Here is a 23,299-nt window from a genome sequence, read left to right on the forward strand (position 1 = left end):
CCCAAGTAATTGATCCTAGGGGAAAAAACTGACTGTCCACTCTATCCAAGTCTGTCATAATCTTGTAAACCTCGATAAGGTCCCTCCTCATCCTCCAATACCCCAAGAAAACAACCCAAGTTTGCTCAACTTTCTTCATATCCTCTAAACCAGAGCAACATCTTCTGCATCCTTTCGGTAGTGTGGCGATCTGAATTGTAAACAACACTCCAAATGCAACCTAATAGAGTCTTATACAGCTGCAATGTGATTTTCCAATTTCTATACTCGACATCCCGACCGATGAAGGCCAGCATACCATATGCCTTCTTGACTGCCTTGTCCACCCAAGTTGCCACCTTTAGGGAATGGTGAATCTGCATTCCTAGATCCTTCTCTGTGTGCCAATATTTCTAAGGGCTCTACCATTTACTTCATACTCTCCTTCTGCAGTAGACCCCCTAAATCACATCACCTCACATTGGTCCAAATTAAATTCATCTGCCATCTTTCGGCCCAGGTCTCCAGCTGATTTATATTCTGCTGTATCCTCTGACAATCCTCCTCCCTATCTGCTACTCCCCAATTTTTGTATCATCTGCAAATTTACTAATCAGACTTTCTGCATTTTCCCATACATCCTGCCCCTAACAATCTTCTCCAATAATGTCCCCACCACTGATGGAAGGCGCAAAAACCTGCAATTTCCTGGATTGTCTCTTCTGCCCTTCTTAAACGGAGGAACAATGTTAGCTACTCCCCCATCCTCTGGTACAGCTGACTTTTAATTGGATATGATTTACTCTTAAACAGCCACCCCCAGTCTACATTTCCTCAACTCCTGGAATTTAATCCAGATAAATGCGAGGTGATGTATTTTGGAAGAACTAATGTAAGGGGAGCTATACAATAAATGCAGGGCCATCAAGAGTATAGAAACAGAGGGACCTAGGTGTGCAAGTCCACAAATCCCTGAAGGTGGCAGCTTGCATTCTACACAGCATTGTTTGGAATTCATTTTTTGGTTTTAAACAAAAGGTGAGTTATTGAATAGAAACTCTGTTGGAACTTAAACTTTTATAGACCTCCTAAAAGTTCTAGAGAGGTTGAGGAAAGGATTGCGGAGACGATCCTGGTTAGGAGTGAAAGTAATAGCGTAATTGTTATGGGGGACTTTAACTTTACTAATATTGATTGGAATTGCTATAGCTCTAGCTCGTTAGAGGGGTCAGTTTTTGTACAAAGCGTGCAGGAAGGTTTTTTGACTCAGTATGTAGATAGGCCAACTAGAGGTGAGGCTATATTGGATTTGGTGCTGGGAAATGAGCCAGACCAGGTGCTAGACTTGGAAGTTGGTGTGCATTTTGGTGATAGTGACCACAATTCGGTTACGTTCACCTTAGTGACGGAAAGGGATAGGCATGAACCTTGGGTCAGTAGTTTTAGCTGGGGGAAGGGTAATTATGAGGCTATTAGGAGAGAATTAGGAAGCATAGGTTGGACTAGGAGACTACAGGGACTGGGAACGTCCGAAATGTGGAGTTTTTTCAAGGAGCAGCTACTGCGAGTCCTTGATATGTATGTCCCTGTCAGGCAAGGAGGAAATGGTCAAGCTAGGGAACCGTGGTGCACTAAAAAAGTTGATTCGCTGGTTAAAAAAAGGAGGCTTATGTTCGGATGAGACTTGAGGGCTCAGGTAGTGCACTAGAAAGCTTTAGATTGGCTAGGAGGGAGTTGAAGAGTGAGTTAAGAAGGGCTAAAAGAGGACATGAGAAGACTTTGGCTGATAGGATTAAGGAGAATCCTAAGGCATTCTATAGATATGTTAAGAACAGAAGGTTGGTTAGGGCAAGATTAGGGCCAGTTACAGACAGCAGAGGGAAGTTGTGTGTGGAACCGGAAGAGATTGGAGAGGCATTGAACCAATATTTCTCTTCGGTATTCACGCAGGGGGACATAAATGTAGCTGAGGAGAACACTGGGTTACAGGGGTGTAAACTAGACAGTTTTGCAGTTGATAAGGGGGATGTGCTGGGTATTCTTGAGGGTTTGAAAATAGATAAATCCCCTGGGCTGGACGGGATTTACCCTAGGATTCTCTGGGAGGCAAGAGAGGCGATTGCAGAGCCTCTGGCTCTGATCTTCAGGTCGTCGTTGGTCTCAGGTATAGTGCCGGAAGATTGGAGGTTAGCGAATGTTGTTCCATTGTTTAAGAAGGGGAACAGAGACTTCCCCGGGAATTATAGACCGGTGAGTCTTACTTCTGTTGTGGCAAGGTTTTAGAAAAAATTATTAGGGATAGGATTTATAGTTATTTGGAGGGTAATGAATTGATTGGAGATAGTCAGCATGGTTTTGTAGTGGGTAGGTCGTGCCTTACTAACCTTATTGAGTTTTTTGAGAAAGTGACCAAAGAGGTGGATGGGGGTAAGGCAGTTGATGTGGTATATATGGATTTTAGTAAGGTGTTTGATAAGGTTCACCATGGAAGGCTTCTGCAGAAAATGCAGATGTATGGGATTGGGGGTAATCTAGGTAATTGGATCAGGAATTGGCTAGCAGATAGGAGACAGAAGGTGGTGGTTGATGGTAAGTATTCGTCATGGAGTTCAGTTACGAGTGGTGTGCCTCAGGGATCTGTTTTGGGGCCACTGCTGTTTGTAATTTTTATGATCTGGATGAGGGTATAGTTGGGTGTATTAGTAAATTTGCTGATGACACCAAAGTCGGAGGTGTGGTAGATAGTGAGGAAGAGTGTCAGTTTGCAGGGAGACTTGGACAGGTTGCAGAGCTGGGCCGAGAAGTGGCAGATGGAGTTTAATGCGGAGAAGTGTGAGGTAATTCACTTTGGCAGGAATAACAGATGTGTCGAGTATAGGGCTAATGGGAGGACTTTGAATAGTGTGGATGAACAGAGGGATCTAGGTGTATGTGTACATGGATCCCTGAAGGTTGGGAATCAAGTAGATAAGGTTGTTAAGAAGGCATACGGTGTCTTGGCGTTTATTGGGTAGGGGGATTGAATTTAGGAGTCGCAGTCATGTTGCAACTGTACACAACTCTGGTGCGGCCGCACTTGGAGTATTGTGCGCAGTTCTGGTCCCCACATTATAGGAAGGATGTGGAGGCTTTGGAGAGGGTGCAGAGGAGGTTTACCAGGATGTTGCCTGGTATGGAGGAGAGGTCCTATGAGGAGAGACTGAGGGATTTGGGGTTGTTTTCGTTAGAAAGAAGGCAGCTAAGAGGAGATCATATTGAAACATATAAGATGACTAGAGGTTTAGATAGGGTGGACAGTGATAGCCTTTTTCCTTGGATGGAGAAAGCTAGCATGAGGGGGCATGGCTTTAAATTAAGGGGGGGGATAGTTATAGGACAGATGTCAGGGGTAGGTTCTTTACCCAGAGGGTGGTGAGGGATTGGAATGCCCTGCCTGCTGCAGTTGTAAATGCGCCTAGTTTGGGGGGGCGTTTAAGAGATCCGTGGATAGGTTTATGGATAGAAAAGGATTGGTTTAGGCTAGAGGGTCATTGTTTTTTAACTGGTCGGCGCAACATCGTGGGCCGAAGGGCCTGTTCTGCGCTGTAATGTTCTATGCTCTATTAAACTCTCAACTCATTAATGGTCCACGGCCTATCTTTTCTCCATTGGAGCCTAGTTTCAGATCTGGCTCAGAGTTTAAAGGTCTCCTTTCCTTGAATCCGACCCTGTTTTTCCTGTCAAATGAGTCCACTTGTTGAAAGGATATTCATTTTAAGTGTCCTAAGTGAAATTAGTTCCTAGTCGCAGCTAGGTGGGTATATCATGAGGCTATGTGAATTGTCTTCAAGTTGGAGATGTATAGGCAATATTCAAGTCAACCACATTCTTGTGGTTTTGGAGTCACATGGATGCCAGACCAGGTAAGGATGGCAGATTTCCTTCCTTGAAGAACATCAGGTGAACCATATGGGTCTTTACAACAATGAATGATAGTTTCATGGTCACCATTGCTGAGACTAATTTACTCTGCCACGGTAGGATTTGAATCTATATCCTCAGAGCTTTGGCCTGAGCCTCTGGACTGCTAATCTAGTGACACTTACATTGTTCCACTGCTTCCGCATGTGTAGTTGAACACCAGCTAAGTATCGAGTTAAAGGCAAGTATTATGTCATCCAGCACTGGTGGGTCTCACCTTGGTGATATTTCCCCTTCATTCTCTATTCCAACCGCTCACTCCCCCACCCACCCACCCAGTCGAGTCCCAGCTGAAGCATTTTGTCTATGTACAAAATTTAAGAAGTTTACAAATTGTCACTTGGTAGTACAGAACATGAGTATGGCTGAAAAAAGAGACGTTTTGTGAAGAGGGGTGTCATAGTTTACAGAGAGACTTGGACAAGTTGCAGAGCTGGACCGAGAGGTGGCAAATGGAGTTTAATGCAGAAAAGTGTGAGATAATTCACTTTGGCAGGAATAACAAATGTGTAGAGTATAGGGCTAACGGTAGGACTCAATAGTGTTGAACAGAGGGATCTAGGTGCATATGTGCATAGATCCCTGAAAGGTGGAAATCAAGTCGATAAGGCTGTTAGGAAGGCATACGGTGTCTTGGCGTTTATTGGTAGGGGGATTGAATTTCGGAGCCGCAACGTCATGTTGCAACTGTACAAAACTCTGGTGAGGCCGCACTTGGAGTATTGTGTACAGTTCTGGTCCCCACATTATAAGAAAGATGTGGAGGCATTGGAGAGGGTGTAGAGGAGGTTTACCAGGATGTTGCCTGGTAAGGAGGGAAGGTCCTATGAGGAGAGGCTGAGGGATTTGAGGTTGTTTTTGTTAGAAAGAAGGCGGCTAAGAGGAGACCTTATTGAAACGTACATGATTAGAGGTTTAGATAGGGTGGACAGTGATAGCCTTTTTCCTCGGATGGAGAAAGCTAGCACGAGGGGACATAGCTTTAAATTAAGGGGTGGCAGTTATAGGACGGATGTCAGAGGTAGGTTCTTTACCCAGAGGGTGGTAAGGGTATGGAATGCCCTGCCTGCTGCAGTTGTAGATGCGCCAAGTTTGGGGGCGTTTAAGAGGTCCGTGGATAGGTTTATGGATGGAAAGGGAATGGTTTAGGTTAGAGGGTCATTGCTTTTTTCTTAATTGGTCGGTGCAACACTGAGGGCCAAAGGGCCTGTTCTGCGCTGTAACGTTCTATGTTCTATGTTCTAAAAAGGTGGTGAAGGCGGCATATGGTATGCTTACCTTTATAGGACAGGGTATAGACTATAAAAGCTGGAGTCTGATGTTGCAGCTGTATAGAACACTGGTTAGGCCACATTTGGAGTACTGTGTCCAATTCTGGTCACCGCACTACCAGAAGGACGTGGAGGCTTTAGAGAGGCTGCAGAGAAGGTTTACCAGGATGTTGCCTGGTATGGAGGGTCTTAGCTATGAGAGATTGGGTAGACTGGGGTTGTTCTCCCTGGAAAGATGGAGAATGAGGGGAGACCCAAGGTGTACAGAATTATGAAGGGTCTAGATAGGGTGAATAGTGGGAAGCTTTTTCCCAGGTCAGAGGTGACGATCATGAGGGGTCACAGGCTCAAGGTGAGAGGAGCGAGGTATAACTCCGATATCAGAGGGACTTTTTTTTAAAAAGAGGATGGTGGGGGCCTGGAATGTGCTGCCAAGTAGGTGGTGGAGGCAGACACGCTGGCATCATTTAAGAATTACCTGGATAGTCACATGAGCAGCCTGGGAATGGAAGGATACAAACAAATGGTCTAGTTGGACCAATGCATGGCACAGGCATGGAGGGCTAAAGGGCCCGTTTCCTGTGCCGTACTATTTTTTATTCTTTAATACTGTTGTGGTTAGCTTTCCCCCAGTTTAGTACCTTAACTCTAGGACTACTTCTATCCTTTTATATATTTTGAAACTTAGAATTGTGATCACTGTTCCCAAAATGGTCCCTCACTGAGTTATTAATCACCTGTCCAGACTTGTTTCTCAGAACCAGGTCTAAAGATTGTCCAACTTGGGAAGCAGCTACCTACACACTGCGTCAAGAACAACTCTTGGACACTGGTCAAGCTCTGCCTCGTCCAAGCCCTTCGCACTAAAGGAATTCCAGACTATGTTGGGGAAGTTTAAAGCACCCATCACAATAACCCTGTTTTTACATCTTCCCATAATCTGCTGATATATCAGTTCCTCCACTTCAGCTGGCTACTGGAAGATCTGTAGTACAACACCAGCACTCCTGTTCCTGAGTTCTATCCACATGGCCTGACTACATGATACCAAGGTGTCCTCCCTCTGTATAGTTGTGATATTCTCCTTATTCAGTAAAACACCCCCCAATCTCTTCTGACACCTCTCTACCTGACCTGAAGCAGCTAAGTCCTGGAATGCTAAGCTGCCAGTCCTGGCCTTCTTTCATCCAGGTCCCCATAATTGCCATTTCATAGTTCCATGTAATAATCCAAGCTTTAAGTTCAGCCTTATCAGTCATGCTCTTTGCGTTAAAGCAAACACATCTCAGCTCTGTCCTGTCCTGTTTTGTACACACACGTTTTTTATTTCGCTTAACCTTACTGGACCCATTCACTAAGTTAGCCAGAGTCTTTGTACTGCAGTCCTGATTTTTACCTTTGGTTTCTCTACCTTCCACTTTTCGTCTTACTGCATTTTCTGTCCCCACCTTACTTCCTGCTTTGGTTTCTACCCCCCTGCCAAACTGGTTTAAACCCTCTCTAACCACACTATCAAAAACACACCCTAGGACACTGGTTCCAGTCCTGCCCAGATGTACACCGTTTGATTTGTATTTGTCCCATCCCCCTGGTGGGACAATCCTGCCCTTTCGCACCGTCCCTCAAGCCACATTCATCTTAGTTATCCCAACATTCCCACTCTGCCTAGCACCTGGTACTGAAAGCAATCCTGACAATACTACCTTGAGGTCCTTCTTCTTAGTCTAACTCTTAAGTTCCTAAATTTAGCTTGTAGGACCTCATCCCATTTTTATCTATACCACTGGTACCTAAATGCACCATGACAGCTGACTGTTCACCTTTCCCCTACAGAATGCCCTGCAGCTGCTCCGAAAACATCCTTGATCCTTGCACCAGACATACCATCCTGGAGTCTCATTTGCATCCACGGAAACTATCCTCCTTACGATTGAATGCCCTATCGCTATAGCTCTGTCACTCTTTTGCGTGGAGCCACAGGAAGTGGGGGAGATCCTTAATGAGTACTTTGTACCGGTATTCACCAAGATAAAGGACGTAAAGTCAGGGATAGGTGTGTGAACATGCTAGAGAATATCAATGTATCGAAGGAGGAAATGAGAGATATCCAATTTACTTTGCAGGGACCAGATGGGATCTATGTTAAGTTACTGCAAGAGACAAGGAGAGAAATAAAGGGGCCTTAACAGATATCTTCACATCCTCTCTGACCACAGGTGAGGTTCCAAATGACTGGAGGATAGCTAAAGTTGTTCCCTTGTTTAAGGAAGGTAGCAGGGATAATCCAGAAAATTATAGGCCAGTGAGCCTGATGTCAGTAGTGGGGAAGCTTTTGGAGAAGATATTGAGGATCAGGGTATGCACAAATTTGGAAGAAAACAGGCTAGTGACAGGCAGCATGGTTTTTGTACGGGAAGGTCTCATGCCTCACCAACGGGACCGAGTTTTGAAGAGATGACAAAGATAATTGATGTGGGACAGGCTGTGGATGTAGTTTATATGGGATTTACTAAGGCATTGATAAAGTCTCATATGGCAGACTAATATATGATGGGCAGCATGGTAGCACAGTGGTTAGCACTGCTGCTTCACAGCTCCAGGGACCTGGGTTCGATTCCTGGTTTGGGTCACTGTCTGTGTGGACTCTGCACATTCTCCTCGTGTCTGCGTGAGTTTCCTCCGAATGCTCCAGTTTCTTCCCACAGTCCAAAGATGTGCGGGTTTGATTGGCCATGCTAAAAATTGCTCTTGGAATTCTGAGATGCATAGGTTAGAGGGATTAGTGGGTAAACGTGTGGGGATATGGGAGGGATTGTGGTCCAGTGCAGACTCAATGGGCCAAATGGCCTCTTGCTGTACTATAGGATTTCTATGATACAAAAACTAAAATCACATGGAATTTGGGGTGGGGTGGCTAGACGGATACAGAATTGGCTTGGTTATAGACCGTAGCAGCGGAAGGGTGTTTTACAGAATGGAGATCCATAGCTAGTGGTGTTTCACAGTGCTAGGACCTCTATTTATGTAATATATAAATTTAGGTGTGACTTATACTGTAAATGGCAGAACCCTTAGGAATGTTAACAGAGGTTTGGGCATGCAGGCCCACAGTTCCCTAAAAGTGGCAACACAGGTGGCCAAGGTGATTGAGAAGGTATATGGCGTACTTGTCTTCATCAGCCAGGGTATTGAGTACAAGAGTTGGGAAATCATGTTGCAGCTATATGAAATCTTGATTAGGGTGCATTTGGAGTATTGTATGCAGTTCTGGTTACCACAACCAGAAGGACATGGAAGCTTTGGAGAGAGTGCAAAGAAGGTTCACCAGGATGTTGGCTATGAGGAGAGGTTGAATAAACTAGGATGGTTTTCATTGGAAAGACAGAGGCTGAGGGGAGACCTGATAGAGGTCTACAAAATTATGAGGGGCCTGGACAGCTGTATAGTCAGACTTCTTCCTAGGGTGGAAGTGTCAATTACAAGTTCAAAGTGGGAGGGGGGAAATTTAAGGGAGACGTGTGATGTTTTTCACGAAGGATGTGGGTGCCTGGAATTCGCTCGCAGAGGATGTGGTGGAAGCAGGCACATTAGCAACATTTAAGAGGTATCTGGATGGATACATGAGGGATGGAAGGGGGGATACGGACCGTCCGGTGGGGTGGCGGGGGGGGGGGGGTTTAAGTCTAGTTCAGGCATCGTGATTTGCGCAGGCTTGGAGAGCCGAAAGGCCTGGTCTTGTGCTGTAACTTTTGTTCTATAACAAAGAAAGACCATCTGCATTATGATTTATAGAACAGGATTGTGAAGTTGCTTTGTGCACCGTGGGAGGTGTATGTTAAATGTCTTGCTCAAACCATGCTTTAAGGCCTCAACAGTAGAGACATAATTAATATGAGAGATATCTGCAATTGTTGGAGGTTCAGTCTCAGGGCATTGTAGCAAGAGCTCAGAGGGTGCCCTAGGGCAACCTCCTTCAGCTGCTTCCTCAATGACCTTTCTTCCACTACAAGGTCAGAAGGGAGATGTTTCCTGAAGATTGCACAATATTGAGTACTACTTTCAAATTCTCAGATGTCTGTGCAAGCAAAGCACAAGCTAGGACAGGCAGGCTTAGGCTAACAAGTGGTAAGTAAAATTGAAGCCACTCAAGTATCAGATAATTAGCATCTCCAAAGAGAGAATCTAACAATCTTCCAGTGATATCCAACGGCATTACCACTGCAGAATTCTCCACTATCATCTTGGAGTTACCACTAACAGACACTGAACTGAATCTGCTCTATAAATATTTAGGCTGGAGGTCAGAGGCTGGGAATCCTGCAGCAAGTAGCTCACTTCCTGATTCCTCAAAGCCTAGTGCACCTAGTGATACCACAAGTCAGATGTGAGATGGAATACACTCCACTCGGTTGAGTGCGGCTTCAGCAACATTCAATAAGTTTGATACCATCCAGGATATAGCAGCCTCTTGGTCAGCATCCCATCCATCAAATTTAAACATTCAGATCATGTATCACTGATGCAGTGGCAGCATTGTGCATCATCTACAAGATGCATGGCTCCTTCAACAGCTAGATGGATAAAAGCAGCAGATGCATGGGAACACCACCACATTCATGTTTCCCTCCAAGTCACACACCATCCTGATGAGGAACTATATCACCATGTCTTTACTGGGTCAAAATCCTGGAACTCCTTTCTTACCAGCACCGTGGATGTTCCGACAACACATTAACTGCAGCAGTTTAAGCAAGCGGATCACCAGCACCTTCTTGAGGGCAATTACGAATGGACAATAAATGTTGGCTTTGCCAGTGACACACACATCCCATGAACAAAAAAATTCCAACGGATCAATGTGCATGTCCCACAGAAGTACTTTTCATTCCACTGCTCACTTGGTTACTTTATTCAATTTCTCCTTAATGCACCTATAAATGCAAAATAATCAATATCTGCAAATTAGTGTCAAGTGTTCAGAAAATACAAACAGGAAATTCAAGTGGTCTACAACTAGCATCTATAGCCTGAAATTTTACTATGCCCTTAACCACCTGAAATGCCTTAACATACATAGTCTCAGCTTTACATGAAATCTTATTTAGTACTCAAATGGGGTGCCAATGTGTTTTGTAGTCTGAGTATTCATCACAACTCAGGATACTAAGATGTAGTTGATTCAACTGTTGAACTGAAGTGGCTTTCATTATTTTGACAGCACTTAACTGTGTAGCAAGTAGACTAAAAAAAACTTGTTTCCAGATGTGATGGTAATGTCACATTTCCCTGGGCTGTTTTTAATTTTTACTCCATTCTTAAAGTTATAAAGTCAATGCTCAGAGCAGCCCGGACAAACCCAAATCCATCCTCGTTTCCTCCAAAAGCCAAATTCAAATTGAATGCAAATTAATGGTCCCCATAAGACATACAAGATCCAAGTTGACAATATACGACATTGCACCTCATCTTGGGGTTGATCTGGTGGAAGTTCAAAATACAGGCCGACTAGCTGCCATTGGAAAATTCTTCAGTGAGTCAGTTGGTTTTAATGGTGGCCAATATAGCAATTTGTTTTGCTCGTCACCTCACTGGATTTACTGAATTCTATTTTAAGTGGCATGATTTGAATTCAGACTCTAGATTGGCAACTTAGCATCATGACACAATGCTACCTACATTCAGTGCACAAATATGCCAGCAATCAGGGCAAGCAAACAAAAATATACAGCAGAAAAATCAAATTTTACACTCATGCCAATGTGTTTTTTATTTTTTAAATAGTCATAAGTAAGGCTTACATTAACACTGTGAAATTCCCCTAGTTGCTAAAGTCTGGTACCTGCTTGGGTCAACAATGTGATCATTAAGTGGGTTTATAGCCCATTTGGATTTATGGGTCCAGGAATCTGTCGTCTGGAAGCATGAAGTTCATCAACCAGCCACAAAAATGCAAGCAATACACCCAAGCAACAAGAACAGCTAATGAAGTCTTCTACACAAATCAAGGAATCCCACATAGTACAGCCAACTGATTTGACCTATAAAATAAACAATATTTTTCACTTAATACATGTGACAGTAATAAATTTTCTTGCACTCTAGACAGACAAAACATATTGTTCATTGAGAAGGAAACGAGAGAGTGCAGAATGTAATGTTACAGTTGTAGCTAGGGTGCAGCGCAAGATCAACTTAATGCAAGGTAGGTCCATTCAAAAGTCTGATGGCAGCAGGGAAGAAGCTGTTCTTGAGTCGATTGGTATGTGACCTCAGACTTCTGTATCTTTTTCCTGAAGGAAGAAAGTGGAAGAAAGCATATCCGGGCTGCGTGGGTCCTTAATTATGCTGACTGCTTTGCTGAGGCAGCAGGAAGTGTAGACAGAGTCAATGGATGGGAGGCTGGTTTGCATGCTGGATTGGGCTAGATTCACAATCCTCTGTAGTTCTGTGGTCTTGGGCACAGCAGGAGCCGTACCAAGCTGTAATACAACCAGAAAGAATGCTTTCTATGGTGCATCTGTAATAGTTGGAGAGAACCGTAGCTGACATGTCAAATTTCCTTAGTCTTCCGAGAAAGCAGAGGTATTGGTGAGTTTTAACTATAGTGTTGGTATGAAGAGGACTAGGTTGGTGGTGATCTGGACACCTAAAAACTTGAAGCTCTCGACGCTTTCTACTTCATCCCCATTGATCGAGACAGACATGTCCTCCTTTATGCTTCCTGAAGTCGATGACAATCTCCTTTGCTTAGTTGAGGGAGATTGCTGCCACACCCGTTCACCAAATTCTCTCTCATTCCTGTACTCTGTTTTGTCGCTGTTTGAGATCCCAAAGACTACAGTGGTGTTGTCAGCAACTTTGAAAATTGAATTGGAGGGGAATTTGGCTGCACAGTCATAGGTGTACAAGGAGTATAATAGGGGCTGAGAACAGAGCCTTGTGGGGCACCAGTGCTGAGGGTGATCATGGAGGTGTTGTTGCCTATTCTTACTGATTGTAGTTTGAGAGTTAGGAAATTCAGATCCAGTCACAGAGGGAGGTGCTGAAGTCCAGGCCATGGAGTTTGGAGATTAATTTTGTGGGAGAAAGTGTTGAAGGCTGAGCTGCAGTCAATAAATAGGAGTCTGACAAAGGTGTCCTTGTTATTTAGGTGTTTCAAGATTGAGTGCAGGGCCAGGAAAATGGCATCTGCTGTGTAGACGCCATTTTGCAGTGGTAGGCAAACTGTAGTGGATCCAGATAGTCCAGGAGGCTTGAATTGTTTCACGCCATGTCTAACCTTTCGAAGCACTTACAATGATGCATCTGAACATCAGTTGAGTGAACTACGGGAACAAGATACTGCAATCTATTCTGACACAAGTCCCTTGCGACATTAACTACTTGTTACTGGTGATATCCTTGAAACAGATTTAGTACTTAAGTGAAAGAGTGGTCCGAGTATGTATTGCTACATTATTGAAGCGGTTCAACAATCCAAGTCTCCATAATTGGATGGCAAAGGATTTGTTGCTTTAGTGAGCCGCATTTCAAATATTAGATTAGATAGTTACAGTAGAGTGCTCAGATGTAAGAATAGGCTTGAGTCTAAATACAGCATTTTGTACAGGTAGGGCCTAAGATGGCAGCCATTTTTGTCACTTGTTACAATCCCTCCAAATGATTGCATCCTAAGCTGCCATTATTGCTGATAAGTGGATCTCACCTTATCCAAAGAATCTGCTGCAACTGCACTGTGTAAGGTAGAACAGCTGCAGGTGTGCATAAATTGTGCATGTGACATAGTAATAGCTGCCTAAGCAGTACCAAAATATGGATGGGGTCATACGAGCTTTTGACTTTTAGAAATTGCACTGAAACTGCTCAAATACTATTTGGCTTGGAATGTTTGCAGCTGATAGAGAAACCTTTTAGAAGAATGAGAGAAACTATGAAATAGTCCATTTAACCTATCATTTTCACTTACTCCACAAAACAAAATATATGCTCTTTTCTGAAATCTATTTCATCTAAATTTGAGGGCTGTGACAGACAAGTAACAACTAAAAATTAAGCTCAGTGAAATTTCTCCCTGCCCCTATTACCACCCCCCCCTCAATCAAATGAATCTAGTAAATTTGATATCAGAATGAACTGATAATCAACAATTTGATCCTGGTCAATTTCATTCCATAGTTGCATCCAGGGTACCAGTTGTAAAAGGGCTAACATGTTCTCCAAAAACATTCACCTCATGAATCTGGATTGTATTTAGAACAAACACTTGCCTTAAAAACATTCAATGAGGCAGCCTCAACTGCTTCACTGTGCAGGAAACTTGAGATTCACAATCCTTAGGGTGAAGAGGTTCCACCTCAACTCAGTCCTAAATCTGCTCTCTTATTGAGGCTATACTCCCCTAATTCTCATTTCACCTGCCAGTGGAAACAACTTCCCTGCTTCTATCTTATGTATTTCCTTCATAATCTTACATGTTTCTATAATATCTCCAGCAAAGAACAAAATTCCTTCCTTCCAATGAGGGACAAAAGCAGAGAGCACATTTTTTCCTGTAAGAGGCAAGCTTGAAAAACATCACTCCATATCAAGCATGGCTGACATGGACACTCTCCTAGGCGAGATGGTGGCACAGTGATTAGCATTGCTGTTGCAGCGCCAAGGACCAGGGTTCAATTCCCGGCTTGGGTCACTGTCTGTGTGGAGTCTTCACTTTCTCCCCATGTCTGTGTGGGTTTCCTCCGAGTGCTCCGGTTTCCTCCCACAGTCTGAAAGATGTGCTGGTAAGGTGTACTGGCTATGCTAAATTCTCCCTCAGTATACTCAAACAAGCAATGGAGTGCAGTGGCTAGGGGATTTTCAGTAACTTCATCACAGTATTAATGTAAGCCTATTCGTGACATTAATAAACTTTAAACTACTTTTACCACCTAGCATAGGCATATTGAAAGGATTTACGGGTTGATAATCAACCTGTTTTAGCACACTTAGAACCTCCTTAGGCCATCAAGTCCTAAAGTGGGGAAGAACCTGGAACTTCTGGTTCAGAGGCAGGGGTGCTAACCACTATAACATAAACCCACCTCACTCTAGGTTACTTGGCGAGGAGGACGAGACAGGCAAAGTACTTGTACGTACTAAGAAAAGAAATTGCTTTAAGAATATAAAGGTTATCATAACCAGAAGACATTTACAAAAATGAACAAGTTTCTAAAATATTGACTGTAAAATAATTCTTGTATTGCACAACACAAAATTACTAGCTGAGGGGAGCAGGAGAGTATTCCAAATTCTGTCAGTTTTTAAGAAACAGTGAACAGATTATTTTTCATGTTTTGTGATCCACCTTTATCAACCAATTCTGTATGGGTTTGAAGACAATACATCCAAATGTTCAACATTTGTTTCCCATTCTTCCCTCTTCCATAATATTGTCCTCAAATGGGATGAAACACTTTGTAATTACAAAACAATCACATTCAGAAAATCTACAGCGCATTCTACAAAACTAACAATTCAAATATCATCAAGATTCAGAGATCGATCTAACCCTTAAGCACATGCTTGATTGCTTGGACTGTCAGGGATTTGTATCAACTTCTGTCATGTTAGAAAAATGGTCAAGAATGTTTTGTTGGACAAGGCAATCCTGATCCATCTATAATAGTTACAGAAAACGTCAGCACAAATACTCTATAAAATACATCATTTGGTAAAACACAAAATATAAGTGAAGTAAATATTTTGCCTGAATCAGCAAAACTCAAATGTTTATACTTAAGGTATTCTGTATTACATTAATTAAGCTGGATATTGTGTACTAAAAATCATAAATTTTGTATTTTACCATGTTGGATAAATAGAAGTGGAATTACAGAAAATTATTTAAATTTCTATAATCACACTTGGTAAAGCCACTTCAGGGCTGGGATTTTCTTTTTTATTCGGTCAACTAAATCTAGAGCCATTTTACAGCATTAAATGTGTGTACTGTGCCCTTGCAGATGAAACTAAAGCAAATCTGTGCCATAATAAAATATACTAACAAGCAGATTGTACTATGTTCAGTTCAACTGTTGAGTGTCATTATATTAATGACAGTTCAATATTGAACGTTAACAAGGAAGTAACCAATGATTTGCCAATAACAGAAAGAGTATTAAATAAAACGAATGCTGGACAATATAGCTCACCTATTTTCATCTGCAGTGGGGATGGCTTGTAATTCATTGTCACAGTCTCGCCCTCTCGGGTGTCACACTCACCTTCAGAGATGGCTGTGGCTGTGGGATCCTGTGTGGAATGACAAAGTGCATTATTATTACACTAAAAGTATGTCACGCAATATTTTAAAGTGTGTCAAGAGAAATTAGACAATCACACTGCTTATTCGGCTTGTGCTGCACAAACTAATTTTGAAGCTGAGTGAAGCTTGCATAAACTTAACCAGATCGAATTCCAGAGGAACTGGAATCAGGCATTCAGCTTTTGGAGCCTTGCTGCCATTCAGTTAGCTCTTGACTGATCTATACCTCAACCCAATTTACCTGTCTTTACTCTATATTCGAGAGCCTTAACTAAATAAAAACATTTGTTCTGACAAAGTCTTGATAAATGTTAACTCTGCTTTCTCCACAAATGCTGCTAGTCCTGAGTATTTCCAGGACTTTGTTTTTATTTCAGATATCCATCATCTGGAGTATTCCGTTTTTATGAAAATCTGGCCGTGTCTTGAAAGGTCCAGTGTCATATCCACTGCAGAATTTAGGGTAAAAAGCTGTCTACTCAAGTTGGTCTGAAGATATGCTTTCTGATTTTGCTCTAGAGTGGCCTAGCTTTAAAAGAAAGCTTATGCTCCCACTCCCTTTTTTGATTGCTTCAGCAAAAGAAATAGTTTATCTTCATTTTTGCGAATTCAACATGCTAATTAGAATATCCTTCAGTCTTCTATCTTCAAGGGAATAAAAGCCAATGCAACAATACAACGTGCCCTCATAACGTAATTCACAAACCATTGACGTCTGTCTAGTGAATCTGCAATCACCCTCCAAACCAGTGAATCCTTCAGGAGATGTGGCCCCAAGATCTGTGTTTGCACATGCCAGAGTTTCCCAAACTTTTGTCAGGTAACACCCCATTCTAATGTCTCAGAATCATTTGACCCAGGTTGAAAATTTGGTGGGTATGAATTGTTGGATGGGAGGTGGTGGACCTTCACTGGAGTGGGGGAGGGATGGATGCAGAAAAAGAGGAGGGGAACTGAGCATACTCTATCTCCCCTCTCCTCCAGCTCCCCCCTTTCTTTTCTTTCCTCTCCCTCGTTGCAGGGAATTGAAGACAGGGGTTCTCCAAAAATAAATTAACACCTACCTATCCACAGGTCTTTCTGCATAGCAAGCATCTCAGATTGCATTCCATTAGGTCATGCTCACCAAGTAACAAGGTTTTAAAAGTCGCAAAGACTTTAAGGAGCCTCAAATCAGTCTGAGCTCCACAGCTACTGTTGCTGCCTGAGCCCCCAACCTCCAATCTCATCTCACAACCCAAAGCTCTGCCATATGTGGTCTGTGCAAGGCTCTGTACAAATTGTGGCAAATAACTAGTTCATCGTTCATATTAACATGTAAAGTCATTTTTCATTCTTGAAAGATTAAAGGTTTAAGGTAATTAAAATGTTGGGCTTTATAGATTGCCAGAACACCTAAAGAAATGGAAGTTCAAAAGGTGACCCATGTTTGTTTAAAATTTTGGGGCATCCCAGGACAGCTACATTGTCATGGAGGTGGGTGGAAATTCTTTCATTCATTCATGGGACATGGGCATCGTTGGCTAGCCAGCATTTATTGCCCATCCCTAGTTGCCTGATGGCAGTTGAGAATAAACCACACTGCTATGGCTCTGCAGTCACATGTAGGCCAGACCAGGTAAGTATGACAGATTTCCTTCCTGAAAGGCCATTAGGGAATCAGATGGATTTTTCCAATCATCAATGGTTTCATGCTCATCAGTAGATTCTTAATTCCAGATTTTATTGAATTCAAACTCCACCACCTGTTGTGGTAGCTCTCTGGTTTCAATTCACCTGCGGTGTTTTTGCTCAGTTTACAGTTCACTAAGATAGCCAAAAGTAGACAACAGTTTAATATACTTGCACTGTAAACAGAGCAAAAACAAACTTCATAATTGACTACATTGAGCATGGATGAAGCATAACTTTAGTTATAACTTTCTGAAGAAACAAAGCTGCAAGATTATCAAACTTGAAATTAGTGGAAAAACTTAGTGTATTCTGAATCTCTACAGTAGTAGAGAAGTTTTTGTTATCTCCAGAGACTTGTGGCAGAGAAAGTAACAAACAGTTAGCTTGGAAGCGTTGGAAAAGCAACCAGAACAAGGGACTGAGGTATCCAGTCAAAACATGGTAACTGAAAATTTAATCTGAGAATAGCTGCAGCTGAAGAGAATTCTGAAGACTGGGCCATACTTCTGCAGGGACCAACCGTAAGTAAATGATTTTAGATTGAACTGTATTCTTTGGGATGACAGTAAGAAGTCTCAACACCATGTTAAAGTCCAACAGGTTTATCTGGTAGCAAGAGCTTTTGGAGCACTGCCCCTTCATCAGTTGAGTCATTTGGGATAATGCCATGGAATCTTTTACACCCACTTGAAGTGATACATAGGGTATGGTTTGACTGTACATCTGAGAGTCTTTTGATTGTCTTTTTTGTGCCATTCTAATAGCTTTCAATGATTTGTGAATTTGGACTCCCAAATTTCATTGCTTATTTACAGTTCTTGGTGAGATCATTTGGCAAAAAATCCTCCAATTTGTCTTCCGTGTTCAAATTCCTGACGCTTCTTCACATCACTATTTCCCTACTACTACAGCAGAGATTAAAATTGAGAGTGTACAAAAAGCTGGAAATGGAGGGAAGCAATAATTTTACCCACTCAATCAATTATTCTACATCAGGTTCTTGCATTTTTAAAGAATGATTTATCCACTCTTTCCCCACTGGTGGTGGTGGTGGGGAAAGGAGTCATCAAACTTGTTTAACATTGCAAAAACCCACATTAATTTAAATGCAACTCAGTCTACTTATGCAATCACAATTAAACTTCCAGAAGTTTATATTTTTAAAAGGAGGAATTTTGTTGCTTTCAGTGATCAAAACAGCATTTGAAGTGATGAAACAGTGATGAAATAGTTGCTTGGAAAATTCCTTACCAAAAGCATTCTAGATAATGTTTAGTTACACACTTGACTTGTATTCATCATTTTATTCAGTTATTTATAGAAACACAAATGAGCAGTTTAGGTCAGTGAAATTAAAAAACGACAAAATTGAAGTGAAAATATAATTGTAGCCTCACTGTTTTTTCTTTAAGCAACTTGCATTTAGTAAGCTTCTTGAAACATGGGAAAACATTCCAAGAGACCTGAGGTGCATTATCAGACAAAGGTCAACGCAAATCCAAAGGAGATGCTTGGATAGATGAAAAATCTGGTCAAAGAGGCTGTCCAATCTCCCATCTTCCACCTTCATGAACACAAGCTCATTCAAAACCCAGTTGCCCTTATCCTAATTCACAGTGGGTCTCATACCCATCCCCCCTGTGCTTGAGCTGTAATGGTTCCTGGTTAAGAAAGGTCTCAATTTAAAAATTCACATCCATGTCTTCAAATCTTTCCATGGACTTGCTCTTTACATCTGTAATCTATTCCAGCCTGATAACCATCCTCCAATTTTGGCCTTTTCAACATTTCCATTGTTAATCCCTCCTCCATTGGTAGCCATGCCTTTAACTGTTTGTGGTCTAAGCTTATGGAATTCCCTAAACCTCTCCTTCTTACCTCCTTTAATATGCACCTTAAAATTAATCCAATATGCAAGATAGCTTGTGTAGCTTGGTATAAAATTTTGGTTCATAATGCTTTTGTGATCTGCTTTATGACATTTCATAATATTAAACTGTAACAAAAGTTGTCATCTTAAAAGGAGAGGAGAGGCGCAGAGGACTTTACTCATTTCATTCCAGAGCTTAGGCCCTCAATATGGAAAAGCATGTGTATGGACAGTGATGCAAAGAGAGTGGGGGCTGCACAAGACCAGTACAAGGGGATCACAGCTTATGGTGGATTGTAAACCTGGAGGAGTGCACAGAGATAGGAAGCAGCAAAGCTGTGAATGGATTTGAATAAAAGAAAATCAAGTTTTTGTTTAAAAGACTTGATTCCTTCTCCCCACGTACACTCTAAACAGCATGCTTTGTCTGTCTAGTGTGCAAACAATACTTTTCATTATGTAATACATGTGACAAAATCAAAATGATGCATCTTAGTTTTTTTTCCTTTTTTTCAGGTAAATCTTTGCTCAAAGTTATTAAATACCTCAATAAAAGACTGCCACTTCACCTCTACAGTTTTTTTTTGTCCTAACTTCTATTGCACTTAAGCTACATCTGCTTTAATACCTGACAAATACTTTATTCAGGTTTAAAATCTGATAACAATAGCTTATGAATTGAAACACCTGATTTCTGTAAAACAAAGCAGCATCCATAATTAAGGCTGTACAAGTTAAACCACAACCAATATCGACTTAATTTCAGCATTTCAGCAAGTGGGGATTTTTAGCCATACTTAATACCTAGATGTCAGTTGGAAGCATACATCTCCTAGGGACAGAATGTGACTTTTTGCTCCCCACTGGGAAGATGGGTCCTAAAGAACAGTGTGCCATTGCATGCATCACCTGCTGAATGGGGCATAAATCCAAGGTCATTGCTCATTCACATTCACAGCATATACCTGACAGAACCCATTGGTCTGAACTCTATCACAAACGTTTAAACATTTTCTTGGAATTGGTATCTGAGGCAGATTTGGCTCACATTGAGTAGAGGCCAATGACCACAATGGTGAGTGCAGATTTAATCACTGTCTTCTTGAGACCATGCCCATTGTCAGTGGTGGTGGAGTTATTGAGGTTTGTCAGTTTCCCTAAATGTAAAACTTTTCAACAGTGGTGACAGCATGAACCATTTATTTGGCTCTCAAAATAAAAATGGCAAATAGAAGACTTAAAAACAATATTTTTAAAATCACAAATAAATCTGCAATAATGGCCGCAAAAGCAAAATACTGATGCTAGAAAATGAATAAAAAGGTATTTCCAGCATTTTCTGTTTGCAATAATGGTTATTGGCAACAGTGATCGTTGCATTTTGGCATTTCAATCCCAGGTACTTTCCTTAAGTTAGGCATCACTGGTATTTTTAAGTGGACTTTGCATCCTTGATAAATGATGTAGCTCTAGCTATTCAAAATCTAGGTAGGTGTTACAAAACCTATACATAGTAAATCCTTGTCATTGTATTCCACTAAGTATTCCAATGTAGTGAAACATTTTATGCGTCACTGCTTGATTGACATCAGTAGGTGGAGGAATACATGCGGCACTAATTTCACTAGAAGTTCAAATATTCATAAAAATTTTTAAACAGACTTTCCTGCACAAATAGTTAGCAAAAATACATGAATTGTAGAACAAACAGCCCAACATGATGGTTGTAACTGAAAGGAATGGCTTGACCCTAGGTCTATTCCAAACACTTGTAACAACCAAAATTGGCAGGGTATTAGCACATTTTCAGATAGTTGCTTGGAATTTTGTTGATCATAACTGCTCTAAACAGTTTATATTAGAATATTAAACAATGTTTTCTAGAACAGTCTATAGATGTATACTGGTACTAATGGTGCAGTCACATATTTCTTACAGCTGGATCTGCTTAAGCAAATCTACAGTTCAATGAGGAAAAAAGTGCTGATTTTTCTAATTACCGGATATTACAATTTATCAGCCAGCAGAATCACAATCCAAGCAGTCGGTATAGTCTGATCTGATAGCTGTTCACTTGGGAAACCGCAGAATAGCCCTCTGAGCAAGGAGGTAATCAGCAAATGTTATAACTTTGTTAAATTACAGTGACTTTGCTGGAAAGCATGCCTGTGGATAGTGGCAAAATGGCCAACCTCAGTGGTGATGTCTCAAAGTCATGGATGTGGGAGGTTAATTTTGTTTCTCTCTCAAAAAAGATTGCTGCTGGACTTGAGTTTTTCCAGCATTATGTTTTTGTTTTAGGATAATTATATATTTTGCTTCACAGAATCTGTAGTGCAGGAGGCTACCACTTGGCTAATCAAATCTGCACTGGCTCTCCAAAACAGCATTTGACCTAGTCTCACTACCCTGTCTTATTCCCATAACCCTGCACATTTTTAGATAGCAATCCAATTCACTTATGACTACTTCGAGTGAATCTGCCTCCACCACCATCAGCAGACTCCAGCCACCCTCAAAGTGAAGACCTTTTACCATACAACACTTCTACTACTGCTGCCAATTATTTTTTAATCTGTGACGTCAAGTAGACATTATGAACTACTGTCTCAACATGCCCTGCCATCTTCAATGACTCAAGTAAATATACAGCAAGGTCCCTCTGTTCTGCACCCCCTTTGGCATTTCTCTTCATTTTATATTGTTTCTTCACATTTTTCCTGCCAAAATGAACCACCTCAGCTCTGGGCATTGAACTTCATCTACCACTTGTCTGTCCAATCACCAACATGTCTATACCCTTTTGAAGTTCGAGACTATCCTCATCACAGCTGAATGTTTGCAATCTTCGTATCACCTGCAAATTTTGAAACCATGTCCTGGACATCGCAGTCTAGATTATTAACATACATCAGGAGGAGCAAGAATCCCAACATGATCCCTGGAGAACTCCACTACAAACCTGCCTATAATCTGAAAAATAAGCATGAGTACTGTTTCCTGTCAGTCACAAAATGTGTTGTGGGGCACTGTATCAAATCAATTTTGAAAATCCATATTCACATCAACAGTGTTGTCCTTACTTCCTGTTATCTCCTCAAAGAATCCCAGCAACTTTTCCCTTTAATTAATCCATGCTGGCTTGTCTTAATTATCCTGCATTTGCCTAAGTGTCTATTGATTTTGTCTTGAATTATAGTTTCCAGAAGTTTCCCTACCGTTGAAGTCAAACTGACCTGTGGTTGCTGGCTTTATCCTAGTATCCCCTTTTGAACACGGGTCTAGCATTTGTGATTCTCCAGTCTTCTACCACCACCACTGTCTAAGGAAGACTGATTATCACTAGCGTTGCTGCAATTGCCATTCTCACTTCCCTCAGCACCCCTAGATGTACCTCATCTAGTTCTGGTACTTTTTCAATGTTAAAGATAGCTTTCCAATACCTCTTCTAATGTACAGTTACCTCCTCTCACATCTCAGCCTGGCCTTCCTTTGTAAAGACGGATGCAAAGTACTTGTTTAATACCACCATTATTTCTCCTGCCACCATGTGCAAGCTCCCCCCCTCCCTCCTTTTCAATCCCTAATCAACCTTTATAATCTACAGATGATTTAGTACAGTAATTTCTTTAAAATATTTATCAATGGGTGAAGTGTTCCCAAGCAAAGTGAACTTTGAAAACCTAAAAAAAATGAGGTAATAAATCTCTGCTTCCACCTGAAAGTCACAGACTGAATTTGCAACAGTTTAAGTTTCTATTTTAAATTAATTATAGATCAGTTTTTCTCTAGGATAATTTACACACTGCAATATCCACAGACTGCTTTGAAATTGCCATATTGAAAATTATGAACATATGAATTAAATGGGGAAGGCTAACCAACTCACCCCTCAAATCTGCTCCACTGTTCAATCAGGCAGGCTGATCTGATTGTAACTTCAATCCCACATTCTTGCCTACCCAGATAACTTTTAACCTTCTTAATCATCAAGAATCTACTGATTTAAAAATAGTCAGAGACTCCATTTTGAGGAAGAGTTCCAGAGACTCAATAGAAAATTTATTATTTTTCTTAACTGAGCAGCCCCTTACTTTTAAGCAATGGACCCTAATTCTAGATTATCTGATACGAGGAAACATTCTGTCCACATCCACCCCTCAGGATCATAAAGTTTTCGCTCTTACTCTTCTGAACTTGAGTGGATACAAACCTAATCTTTCCACATAAGACAACCTGCCC

At 41.5% G+C, this 23,299-nt stretch overlaps 1 protein-coding gene across 2 annotated transcripts in view; it reads right to left on the reverse strand.

Moving 5' to 3' along the window:
* fam219aa (family with sequence similarity 219 member Aa) overlaps window positions 1-23,299 on the reverse strand; it is a 70,775-nt gene that overhangs the window by 44,257 nt on the left and 3,219 nt on the right. For both annotated transcript variants that reach the window (XM_080215890.1, XM_080215802.1), the window contains exon 2: window positions 15,401-15,500. In XM_080215890.1, coding sequence (XP_080072016.1) covers window positions 15,401-15,500 — 100 coding nt within the window. The remainder of the gene's footprint in view (window positions 1-15,400; window positions 15,501-23,299) is intronic.

The sequence above is a fragment of the Carcharhinus amblyrhynchos genome, chromosome 1 (assembly GCF_965287045.1).
Source record: "Carcharhinus amblyrhynchos chromosome 1, sCarAmb.v2.hapA, whole genome shotgun sequence".
Taxonomy (NCBI): domain Eukaryota; kingdom Metazoa; phylum Chordata; class Chondrichthyes; order Carcharhiniformes; family Carcharhinidae; genus Carcharhinus; species Carcharhinus amblyrhynchos.